Here is a 13,415-nt window from a genome sequence, read left to right on the forward strand (position 1 = left end):
TTAAAAACAGCCTCCTACGACGGTTGTTAACTTTTAAGTCTACTGTGGATTTCCTATGCTCCAGTAAAAACATATTTATAAACAGTCATTTGAAGAAAAAAAGAAAACACCTTTCTGAATTATTTTCTTTGTTATTCACAACCCCTTTACACAGATAATAGCAGTAACATTCCTATGAGGTTCATAGCGATCTCGTGGCAAGCAGGCTTGTATCTCTATAACTAAACTTACCTTTGGGGCATGTAAATAAAGACAGACATGGAATAATACCATACATCATACACAAAAGAGTTATATTTAAGTGTCAAAGTGAACATGATTGGGGAACATATATTCTTACTTAATCTTAACTCTAGATAGTGTTTTTTTTTTTAATTACCATTTTCCTTTTTATCATTAAAAAAGTTTATCAAACAGTCAGAAAACTGAATAGAATGGAAAGGACCCGTGCTCCAGATAGCTGTGTACTGGGTGTTTCATGCATTGAAGAAATATGAATTACATATGTATTTCAATTTAATGTGTAATGAGTTTGCATAGCAATTTTGATGCACAGATAGAGTTTGTATGTTATCAATCTACAGGTAATCAGATTCAGAGGCAGATAGCTTTTATCCATCTAGTTAGTATAATAGACAGCTAGCCTACTTGTGCACCAGCACGAAGCGCCAGCCAACCAAAGAGCCTCTCTACCAAAGAGCCAGGAGTCTAGCTATGGGAGTCTAGCTATGGGAGTCCAGCGAGGAGAGACCTGCGATGAGAGGTTGTTGGAGAAATTCCAAACCTAGCAGTGCTCTGGAAGACGCCAACTATTAGACAGGTCTGTACCCTCACCTCACTACTACTGTACTTATCTGTCTCACCTGTCCTGCTATGACTGTCTCTCACATCCCTGTTACTCTTTCCTCTCACTCCCGTCCTTTGTCCTCTCTCCACTGCTACTCCCCTAACCCCTCTAACCTCATCCCTCTGCCTCTCCCCCCTCCCACTCTCTCCCCTCCCACACTCTCTCCGGTGCCCTCTGGAACTGTCACTTTTCTGCCTTTGCCTCCCACCTCACTCTCAATTTCCTTACTCTCACTGAAACCTGGCTCTCTCCTGATAACACTGTAACTGCTGGCCTGACCTTTCTCTACGTTCTGTCCCATACTTCACGTCTCACTGGACAGGGAGGTGGGAAGGGTCTTCTCTCTCCCTCCTTACTCTTTTGTGTACTCTTTTCAACCTCTTCTCACTCTCTGTTAACACCTTTGAATTTCACGCTGTCCAACTAACCTCTCCCTGTTAACTCCTGCTAGTTGTACTGTACCGTCCCCCTGGACCTCTCACTCACTTTCTCGATGAACTCGACTATCTCCTCTCCTCCCTCCTCTCTCTGTCTACTACAACTGTCCTGTTTCAATATCCATCTCTCCAACCCCACCAACTCTTCCAGATTCCTTCTTCTCCTTCACTAGTTCAACTTCTCTCTTTCCATCCCCTCCTACCCACAAAGCTGGCCGTCAACTGGACCTCACCTTCTCCAGGGCCTGTTGCCCCTCCACCCTCTCTGTCACCCCTCTGATCACTATTTCAACTTTTTTTCTCTGTCCCTACTCAACCTACCCCCACTGTCACCTCCTGCCATAACCTCCGGTCTCTCTCCCCCCCTCTGTCCTTGCCTCCACAGCTCTCTCACCTCCCTCCTATCGACTCCTTCTCACAACTCTCTATAGACTCTGCTACCTCCACCCTCTTTTCCTCCTTCACCTTCTCTCTCGACTCCCTCTGTCCTCTAACCCCCCAACTACCGTCCTGACTCCCTCTTACCCTTGAGTGGGCAGTACACCACCAGCTTTCCTGTCTAACCACACTCTGCTTGACCCTCTCCAATCAGGTTTCCACTCTGCTCAATTCACTGAAAGCGCTCCCCTGTCTGTCACCTACTTGCAAAACTGCCCGTGCTACCTCTGTCTCCTCTGTCCTAATTCTCCTCAAGTTCTCTGCTGCCTTTGACACTGTCGATCACTTTATTCTCCTATCCTCTCTCGCTGACCTGGGAATCTCCAGCACTGCTCTGGCCTGGTTCTCCTCCTACCTCTCCGACCGCACCTACCAGGTAAACTGATGCAGCTCAACCTCCACACCTCAACCTCTCTCAACAGGAGTCCCAAAAGAATCAGTCTATGGTTTCTCATACCATTTCTATGCTGATGATGCTGAGATCTTCCTCTCCTTCCCCCCCTCTGGCCGCACCATCCCCTCCCATATCTCCACCTGTCTGTCTGCTATCTCCTCCTGGATGCAGTCGTATCACCTCAAACTCAACCTCTCTATATCTGGCCACCTTTACTTCCCCTTCTCATCTTCCCCCCAAGTTGCTGGGGGGTAAGACTGAGTTGAGTCTTTGACATGCCAAGTTTGAGTCGAGTCACCTATCTGGCTCGAATAATTGGAGTCGTTAGTTCTGACAGTTCAAGACAGTTTGATTTAATCAGATTCATTTTACAGGAGATTAGCAATATACAAGTAAAAAGAAAAAGAACATTTCAATTAAATACAAAATTGAGATGCACAATAATGTGGTCATGCTTGCCCCACTGATGTTCACCATTAAAGGACCACGGTTTCTGTCTTGTGTTTTGTCTCCATTTCAGTGAATTCACGATTCATTGGCCTATTTATAAGCAAGTTTTGTCATTGGCCATACAGAGGCCCTTTTACCTGTGCTCAGTTGGGTTGGATATACAGTAATGGATACCACAAAACAAAATAATTCATGTAACCATTTATTTACAATTTTACTGATGGCAGCCTGAGCGTTTTTCACCTTTTCTCAATAGCAAAACTCCATGATAGTTTTTATTTCAGATACCTAAACCATATGAAAGGAAATTTTGTGGCATTTAATTTGATATTTGATATAGAAAAAACATAGCAGCTACAAAGGAAAACAGCCCAAGTAATGCAACTGAGGCGAAATCAGAGTTTTACAAACATTGCATACTCGTACATATATAAACTCAACCTAATTTGCTTAATATAAACAGAAAGAAGTGTATATTGAAAGGTTAAGAGTTTAGCATAATAATGCATGTTTCAAAATAACAGTATGTAATTTTTCTTACCAGATAAAAAAGGGTTGTTCACTAATGCGTTTGAAAAAAATAGTGAAAGCATTTCACAAAGAACACAATGCACCATAAGCCCTTTAACTACCTATACTTAGCACAATGAAATCATCAGTGTAGTTAAAATGAGCAAATGCACAGTAATACTAAGAGGTCAATTGTATTTTGAATAACCCTACTAACATAAATACTAAGGTATTGTAGCTGCTGTTTCAGAAACACATTCAGAATACCCCAGCACCGCAAACAAACACTTTTTATTTATTTTTTTACTGGTGTAATAATTGATCTGTCACTCACCCACTATGGCAGAATCCACAGATCATTTCTTAAAAATGCATTGAAAACAATACAGTCCCATCCACAACCTCCCTTCATCTGGCAATGCTGACTGTGCCTACTCCCAAAAGCATGCTGCTGTGGTCTGGTCTGCCCATTTGAATTAATTAAAAAAGCAGAAAGTTTTAAACCAAGCTAACCCTAAACATCTATCCAGGATGCAAACCCTGATGTATTACATTAATCAAACACGTCTAGAGCTGATTAACTCAATTCGGGAATTCTGGAAAACAAAGATGACCGTGCAACAGCTTCATTGATCATCTATAGTGGCTGTAGGTTACGGGAATGTAAAAAAAATAAATTTAACTATTAAAGCTTGAGAGGGTTGTTTGTGTGTTCATTTCTTGTACGGTGCATTATTACTTTAAAGTCTGTGTACAAAACTTTTTTTTTTTTTAAGTTTATAAGCTTGTACATGAGTTCGAATTCGTGGTAGTCTGGATTTTAAAAACAATTTTTGCAAAATATGTTATTTTTTTGACAATTTTTTTTTTCTAAAACATTTTTTTAAAACATTAGTATAACATTATTTCAATATACATTAAACCAGACAACAAACACTAAACCCCTTTTCTACTGCATTTAACTTTAAGCTTATGTAAATAAAAATCTATAGATTGACCCACCAAATAAGTATTGATTGGTAAGAAACAATAAAAAAAGACCAAAAATGATTTCAGTTATTTTAGACAGAGTTTATTTTAGTTTGGCATTTCTCAGTGCTGGCAGGATGCAGACTACTTATTTCTCCCTGTCTGCTCCATAGTTTTTGTGAACTCGACAAGTGCAGGTACTCTTGATTTACCTTCCATGATGCTGACGCTCTTCTCTGTCTCTGTATTGTCACGTGTTCCTCTCACTCATAACAAGGGCTTGTACGCATCAGAAGAAGGGCTGCGGTTATTTCAAAAGAAACTGATTGTGTAATTTATTTTATAAGACTATGACTCAAGTCAAGTGGAGACTTTTGGGCTGGTACTCGAGTCGAGTCTTTTGAGCAGAGGCTCGAGTTGAGTCAAGTCTTTTCTTGCAGGGACTCAAGTCGAGTCATATGATGACAATGACTCGAGTCGAATCACTGATAATCGTGACTTGAGTCGAGTCACTGACTTGAGTCATTGCAACTATGGCCTCCTGACCACAGTTGGAATGTCTGGAGGGATAGCCCAATACACCTTTTCCAGTGCTAGAAAAATGTCTGGTGGTCATGCTGAAAAGGGCAGGCTAATACATATAATTTCCTAAGGATACTAGCATAACTGATGTTGGCTGAGGCTTTTTGCAAACAACTGTTTCATGCAAAGTAACCTCAGCTGTAAGGACTCTCAGCTCCTTCTCAGAAAACCTTTCTTTTCTTTTCCATGCGCCAAGAGGACTTTCCTGCCCTTATTCTGACACCTTTTGTTTTTGTTTGTATTTTCATGCTCCACAAATGCCATACAGCGACTATTGCTCACCGCACTCCTAACAAGAAGTGCAGCCACTAAATATTCCGATGTGCTCATTGAGACCCTCATTATCATAATTACAGATCATTATTTGTGCGTGTTGAGTAACTTGCATTGCTCTTAAGCTTAATAATTGCCTGGCCGCAAAAGCAATTTGAATTTGAAGCTTGCCCCCATTGTGTCTACATTGGAGAGTAAATTATTAAATGACCCAAAACCTTATCTGGAGTGCCAAGAAGGACACAAGGAAATATCATTTTTAACTACAGTATGATTTTAAATCCTTTTGCAACGATTGCTCTCACTATATGAAAGATTCTTCAAAACAAGCCAATATTATATTTTCTTAAAAAGAAATTTCTTAAAAACAAATTGCAGAACTGTATCCTACATCATTACAGTTCAATACTGTACAAAAACGTGAAACAGCTGTTTGGGTGTGAACTTTGCAACAATGGCCCTCCTACATTTAAAATAGATGTGTCCTGGATTATCCCCCAAAAATGATCTTACCTGTACATATAGGGTCACAATAGTTTGTGTCTTAAGATACAAAGTGATATTACCCGTTTTCATTACAGGTCAGACTGAAATTAAAGTTGTTACACTCTTAGGCAGTGCATCAGACTCAATGAAAATAAAACCTTTTGTTTGCCCCAGCAATGCCAAGGTCCCTGGGCCATTTGCCACTACAATGCTTTTGTAGGCCTATTTGCTTCTAATTAAACCAACCATGAATGCACTAATGGTGTCTTACATAAATATATTCTGACTCCCATGTCATACAGTTCCTTTGGTGATTTGACTACAAAGCCAAATTGCAGACAATCCTGCAGGCTAAATTGCTAGTGAAGTCAGGCTCCCTACAGGTTTCAATAAAGCAAAACCATGTTGAACAAGTTAGTGTTGAACAATTATGGCACTAAAACCCTCCCTGGGTGTCTGTCTGCATAACAAAGAGGAAATAAACATTACTTAATAGGAAAGGCTATTAAAGAAAACATTCTACACATGCATAAACCATGCAGCAGTATTTTAACTATTTTAAAAACAAGTAGAAATAAATGAACTATTTCACCCTTAAGTTCCTAAATTAGTTAGTTTAATTTAATAAGGGTGAAATAACTAATTTAGGACTTCACTGGGCTGGGCTGGAATTGATCCCTGGTTTAAATAAACAACTACAGCTCTGCTGGTTGCCTAGATAAAGTTACAGTTATTTAATGCTTTTAAGTAATTACATTTCTTTTATCACAATGCAGGTAAATCAAACCAAATCAAGGTGCATTTTAGTCTTCATGGAGTACCTTTATAGACTGCAGAACGCTATGTCCTCTTTCTGTTAGCACGCTGCTGTTGTCACATTCCAGATCTGAGGGAAAACATAATGAGTTTTTCAGTCTGCTGTGTTTAATTCTGTTGCTTTAAAAACAATTCAATTATTGTGTTCTATCGAAATAGGGGACACATTTTGAAGTTTATATAGAAGGAAATACTGCCCCCTGCTGTTCATAGAATTCATAGAACATAGAAGCAGAAAGAACAACTGGCCATGCCAATGACACAGGTGTCATTATACTCTAGCTCTGTTATGCCAACAAGTAAACAAGCATTAAAGAGCTATGTATAAGAACTGAGCCCATCTCCTTGTAAAAAGCCTTTCTAAAGAAGAATATAGACTTGCCTTTTACCTGTGCTCTAAGTGGAAAAGCTGACACATCCTTTATCTATGAAATAGGGAAAAAACAAGTGGAATGCTCAGCTCTAGCACAGTTTTTCAGAACAATACACAACCATGACCACAGAGGTTACAAACAGGCTTAAAACTCAAGTCTTAAACTGAGAATGCTTTCATCAATCACATGAAACAAGTTGTTCCAGCCATGATTGTAGTGAAGTCTCCTCACATCCCTGAACATAATTTAATACCACTGGAGGACTATGGATGGGCAATTGAGAAGACTGGATCCCTAAAACCCATATTCTTAATTAAAAAAAAACAAAACACCCATGGCCTGACAACTTGGATACTGTTGCCTAAGCCTAACTCTAACCTTCACAACCTATTCTGGAATATAACAGTTTTACATACAGTTTTCGGGATAAATATTATTAGAAATCGCTTTAATTTCGTTAGATTTAGCTGGAAATTGTACAGCATGTGATTGGGACATGAAAGTGAAAATAGTTTTTGTATTGGTTTAATTTAAATATGTTAGAAATGTACTTTAGCTAGGTGTTGTATTGTTATATGATTGGTTAAGATGCTATGTTTGACCTGGTGTCAGAGCATGTTTTAATCTTGCAAACCACCAGGTTTTTGTTTCCAGTTTATTAAAGAAAGGCTTGGGAAGCTGAGAGGGGCTGCAGTATGTTTGACTTCATTATAGAAAATGAAAAACGTAAGTACATATGTCCATATTTTTTTGTATTATTATTTTTCATATAAGCCAAGTATTTTTAGGAAACAATAGCAATGCGGCCACCAGCAAGTGTTCAGGCACAGGACATTAGCAGAATTAACCGAGCCTGTCAGAGCTTCTATTTGGCTTAAAAAAAACCTGTTTGGCAAAACCACCTGGAAATTGCTTACTTATTCCCGGTTCCTTATTCGCGGTGTAGCTGACAAAGCAGCGTGTCCTTTTTTGTGTGTTTGAACTAATTTACACATCTTGCTAAATTAATATATTGCTATTATTTAAAAAATAATCGCTCCTTTAAAAAAAACGAAAATATTAATTACAAATTTGTATCAGCAGCATAGCGGTACCCTATATTACCCGCTTGTTTTGCCCATTTACACCATTTGCAAAGAGGAGACGATAACCTATCTTGGGATATTTAATGAGCAAGGCGTCTAAGGGGGGGGGGTACATGGGGCATCCAAAGATATGAACGCGGGACCTCTCGCACTAGAACATAGCGCCGATACCGCTGTACAAAAGAGCCAGCTCCTTTGCAAGGCGCGTATATCAGGCTTATGTCTTCGGATGTGATTATGTCACTTACAGCCCTACTGCTGCTGCCTCCGTACACGCTGTATGATTCGACAGTCAGTTTTTCATGACCACTTAAGTAACCCCCCACCAGCCTGCAACTGTAAATATTTATAAATATATTAATGGATACACTTTGAAATACAGTTCACCTACTTTTCGCAACTTTGTAACATATTTATTTGAAGTATAAAAGGACAAATAACATACACGATAAAAAAAAAAAAATCTGTTCTCTATGGAATTCTTGTACGTCACCAACTCAGGCAGCTACTCTGAAAGTTGGTAAATGTGGTATTGTTTATCAATATGTTTATTAGCGCTATTATATATGCATTAAACAATACACAATTCCATACCCATTTTCAAAAGATTTAGCGTCTCTGAATCTACAATAACATTGATACTAGTATCTCCCTACATGACAAACTTCCAGTGGGAGCGGCCATTTCGGTTTTGCTGCAGTTCACCGACTCTCAACCCTGGTGAATCAGCTGCTTCAGCGGGGACGCACCGTTGAATTTAACAACAGTTCGCTGATCAACTCCTGGTGAATCTACAACGATCTGGCGAATCCACTTTACATCGGTGCATGCAGCGGTGAATTTAACAACGCACCCTACCATTCTTATCTTTAAGAAGCCGGACTACGTTTACCAGAATGCGCTGTGGCTTGTGAGTGAGTTGAAAAACCAGAACTATCCCAAACTGTCCCGCTGAACACAGAGCCGTGTGGTCACCTTAGTTATAAGTTGTAAAACAAATCATGGCACGAAATGTTGACACAGTCCTTAAATACTGTTTACATGTTTTAATCCACAGTCAAGGAAATAAAATCCAACTTGGGGCTAGCTTTACAAAAAAAAAAAAAAGGGGGACAAATATCGAGTGTCATACTAAGGACTACATTAACCACACTGCGACAATATTATGCGTCCGTTACCAATAGCAACTTCAATATACGGTGAACAGAACTGTTGCTGGTTTTGTGTTAGTCTTGTGACGGAGACGGGAGGTGATAGGGTATTGTGACATTTCATAAATATTTAAAATACTGTTGTTTGTAAAAAATATTATATATATATATATATATATATATATATATATATATATATATATATATATATATATATATATATATATATAATTCATTAGATTTATGTACTGCTTAATTTTTTTTTGATATGGAATAAATACTAAATTGTTAGATAGCTTTTGTGAAGGTGGAATTGAGCCACTGAGAGTATTAAATATAGTGTACTTTCCCAAACAAATCGCACGATTACAATTCCAGAATATATTTCTGTATGTTTATTACAAAAATAAAATGTTACATTTTATATTTATGTTTTGCTAAATAGTTTTGAGAGGATTATTTATAATATAGGACTACAAAAGTACCTCAAAGTATGGTTATTAATGATTCATTTCTGTGTCAGTGCTCGCTTGTGGCTTGTATAAAATGGTTGTTTTTTTTTACTGACGAAGGTAACACAGATTTAACACATATGTATTACAAAAGAGCATATCTAATTTAATACCTGTTTACCAAAAATGTTTGAGTGCATAAAACAAATCTCAAACTATGTGGTGTAAAAAAATAGAAATCAGAATCACGGGGAGGCTGTGATTGTTGGTTGTCATGGGAATGTTTTTACAGCTGGCAACAAAACCTACAAACAGCAGCAAAAGCTGGTTGTTCAGAAGACAACTCCAAAAGCGATATTTTAATAATAACAATATAGCTATTTAGGAGTTTGTTTCACCAGGTTACACTTTTCAGAAGTTTTTCGAGGTAAGGCCTGCAAAGAACATTTTGCGGGTATTTATTTTCTCAGCGTAACACGTCGTTGGTTATTCTTTCATAATTTGCAAGTTTGTTATGCTGTTTATATGCTGTTCATTTGTTGGCGGTTAAATGCGTTCGATAAGTCTCAAACTCTCACATTGCAATTCGTCTTTAGTTCAACTACGATTAGTCAAGTACACACATTGTTCTTATATATATATATATATATATATATATATATTATATATATATATATATATATATATATATATTCTATATATAATTACTGTATAATTATCGAAGCACATTACTGTAGGCTTTATTGATTACCGATATTACTATAATTGCAGTGCATTGTTTTTTGTTTGTTTGTAATGTGTTCGTATTTATAATTCGTCTCAGTTTGCACTGAGGTTCACATCCGTTCTTATAGTTTTATTTGTGTATTCTCTGACATCACGTCGAACTTGCTACAAGTGTTTTACCAGGTACAGCGTTGGCTCTATATGACTGATTCTGTTTTATTCAGTGATTATTGGAAATTTTTGCTACAACATTTACTAATGACCTTTATTTTCCAGAGGGTTCCATTGAGATTACAGTAAAATATACAATTGTAATTTAAAACCCACCAAACAACTAAAAAAACAGCATGTACTCATCGATTATACACTTGAAGTTATGCAAACGAATGCTTTAAAATCCACTTTTTAAAAATGTATTAATAGTTTGAGATTTTATTTATATGTATATAAATATGCAAACATTCAAATATATGTATAAAATAAACTTGCATCCTGGTACCTATCTGATTGCAGATAGACCATTGCAGTGCATTTTAATTTTAACACATTAAGGAAGAAGGAACAGAAACCTTTAATCTATAGCGTTACGGATATTTATTTATTCATTTTTTTAAAGATATCATCAATACAAATCTATCTATAGTAAATTGTGTCAACAATGATCGCCTCCCATTAATCTGTCAGCAACAGTACTATTACCAAGAAGTAGTAACTGTAAAACCTCTTGCATAGGGAATCTAAAATATAGGTATCATGAACATCTTCTTGTTGTAGTTTAGGATGACTTTGTCCATTTGGAAAACAATCGTTGGATTGAGAACTGGAAGTTGGAGCACATCAATGTTGGCAGTTTTAATTGTTACATCCTCTCAAAAAGAAATGTTCAGATTAGTATTAGTAATTATTTTTCTCACCGTAAGATGGCAGCAAATACCAATTTTTCCCTTAACACTGTACTGTAAAATCTACTGTATTGGGAACTTAAAAATTTTATTGGCATGACTCTTCTGCGATGAGACACATATTTTCACAGTAGGTGAGATCATTCTGACCTTGAGTTTATCATAATTTTTTAAACCTAAATTCCAGTGTTACAGATTATATTAAAGTAATATTTGAACAACTGCTTACTTTAGAGCAAGTCATGTTGTTTATATCTTGCATGATGGAAAACCTATCATAAAATGGTAGAAAAAGTTCAATAATATATTTTGTTGGGCACTCTTTACTGTAACAACTTGCAACTTTTAAGTTTAAAAATTCACTTGCAAAAATGCCTAAGATTAAATTGCAAAAAACTTGATTACTGTTCATTACTGGCTCACTGCACCTGGAATAACATGATTATGCATCTAAAATTGCTGCATACAGTACTGTATTGCTATAGCCTAAATAATCAACTGCAATGAGCTTCAGTTAAATTTAGGATCTTTTTTTTTCCAAGCAGAACTGAAGAATGGTCATCTATTGTATTTTTTGTATATAAAAACAAAACAAAACAAAACAAAAAAAACCTTTATTTTAAAGTTGTGAGCTTGCACACGTGAATAAGCCTGGGTGTAGTATAGTTAGTTTTTGTTACATTAAAAACAATGGCAATAACTTTTGGATGATGATAGTGTATAGAATGAATCATTTTCTTCATCTATAATCTGTTACATACCAAATGACCCACCTCAGAAATTTGATGGATTTGCATTAAGGTTATCTCTGTAAAATATAGGTGTCGGTCTAACTACTGTAGAAGTTTAAAAAATGTAATCTACTGCTACAGAAACCCAACCAGATATGCATGAGTTATTTCTGTGTGGCCTTACAGACCTCTGATATGCAGCCCTGTTGTTATCCACTTGCCACAACCTGGGCAGCCAGCTGTTCAGAAATGTAATTGCATGTAACAAGACTTGAAGCACAGTATTTGAAATCATTAGTAATATACCAAGGGACACAAGACTTCCTCCTCAAAGCAAGATCATTAGCCTTTGGCAGTTTATCAACATTAGCAGTCAGAGCTTGCCAGATCCTGAATTATTTCAACAGCATCTGTGTTATCCTGAGTTACTCTCACACTATATCTTTTTTCTTATTATGTTACGTTATTTTATAAGCATAGTTTTGATACAGTGACACCATGTGACAAAGTGACATAGAACAACTCCCAGGCTTGCCAAATGAATTAATTCTGTACTTAATGTACCATATCATAACTGTGCCCTTTAGGAACTTGTTACATTATTAATGTCTCCCTCTGGATTATTCCTCTATATGCTTGGTTTAGCCACCTGTTAGATGTGTAAGATACTGAAGAAAACATTTGCAAAAGAGTTCTTCAACTTCTGTTGAAAAGACTTGTACGGACATTAATTGCTACAACACTTAATTATGTATTGACATAGATCGTTTTTAAGATATTTCTTAAGAATACAATATATAGCTTTATTAAGAATACAATAGATATCTTTCCAAATGGAGCATCTTTCTTCAAATCAGTAAGATAAGATTTTCAGCAACCCGCTGTATAGGATTATATGAGTTTGTGTGTGAAGTTATCATGATTTGGAAACTATTTCTAGCATGCTTGTTGTACTTTTGAATATTAGCAGTGTTCCATGAAGCCTCAGATACTTTGAAAAGTTAAGTTCTCTAATTAGCTATGCTGTCTTAAGACTATGCAGCCATGAGTAATTTCTAATTGAACCTGGCCACCTGCCAGAAGTCAATATTTGTGGTGGTGGTCCACTATGAAAGTCGCTATATAAAATAAAGATTGATTGAGTATTGTCCTTCCAGCCGGTGACCAACTGGGCACTGCTTATATATTCCAGTTAATTAATGTCTCCTTCTTGAAGTCCAAAACTGTTGTTCTTGCAAAAGTGCTGTAGTTTCAGTCTGGAGACCTTTTACACTAAGTTTGCCTTTAAACTTTTCTAAAGCCCGAGACCTCTCATGTGTAATGTACTGCACTAGTGCCACGTGGAGAAATCCACAAAGAATGTCAGCTCTGCTTCACTCCACATTCTCACAAGTTCTTTTGCTTAAACTGTATGGAGCAGAGGAGCAAACAATGTTATAAAGGAAAACAACCCCAGTGTTTAAGTCATTGATTGTATCATTTATAATCTGTTAATTTTTGCATTCTAGAATTCACTGGTCATGAGTACCAATGATGAAAGCTGTCATCACAGTGATGATGAAGAGGAAAGCCAGGAAAAGCCAATTTCTGCACTTGCTCCTCAAGTGAACCTGCAAGAAGAAGTGCCAGCAGATGTCTCTGCAAGCCCTGCATTTCAGTGTCTAGATGAGGTAAAGTAGGGATTTTTTCACACTGTTGTTCAGGTTTAGGGTTATTTAGTGTATTGGATCTGATGTTTGTTGCTACATACATCCACATTCACTTTCCTTTGGTGCCTGTTTCTGAGCTCTGC

At 37.1% G+C, this 13,415-nt stretch overlaps 1 protein-coding gene across 1 annotated transcript in view; it reads left to right on the forward strand.

Moving 5' to 3' along the window:
* Window positions 1-8,802: 8,802 nt before the first annotated feature.
* The window catches only part of ccdc146 (coiled-coil domain containing 146), a 57,416-nt gene continuing 52,803 nt past the window's right edge, over window positions 8,803-13,415 (forward strand). Inside the window, exons 1-2 of the mRNA XM_041257479.1 lie at window positions 8,803-8,919; window positions 13,132-13,293. Of these exons, the coding sequence (XP_041113413.1) occupies window positions 8,827-8,919; window positions 13,132-13,293 (255 nt within the window). The 5' untranslated portion in view covers window positions 8,803-8,826. The remainder of the gene's footprint in view (window positions 8,920-13,131; window positions 13,294-13,415) is intronic.

This window comes from Polyodon spathula, chromosome 8, assembly GCF_017654505.1.
Source record: "Polyodon spathula isolate WHYD16114869_AA chromosome 8, ASM1765450v1, whole genome shotgun sequence".
Taxonomy (NCBI): domain Eukaryota; kingdom Metazoa; phylum Chordata; class Actinopteri; order Acipenseriformes; family Polyodontidae; genus Polyodon; species Polyodon spathula.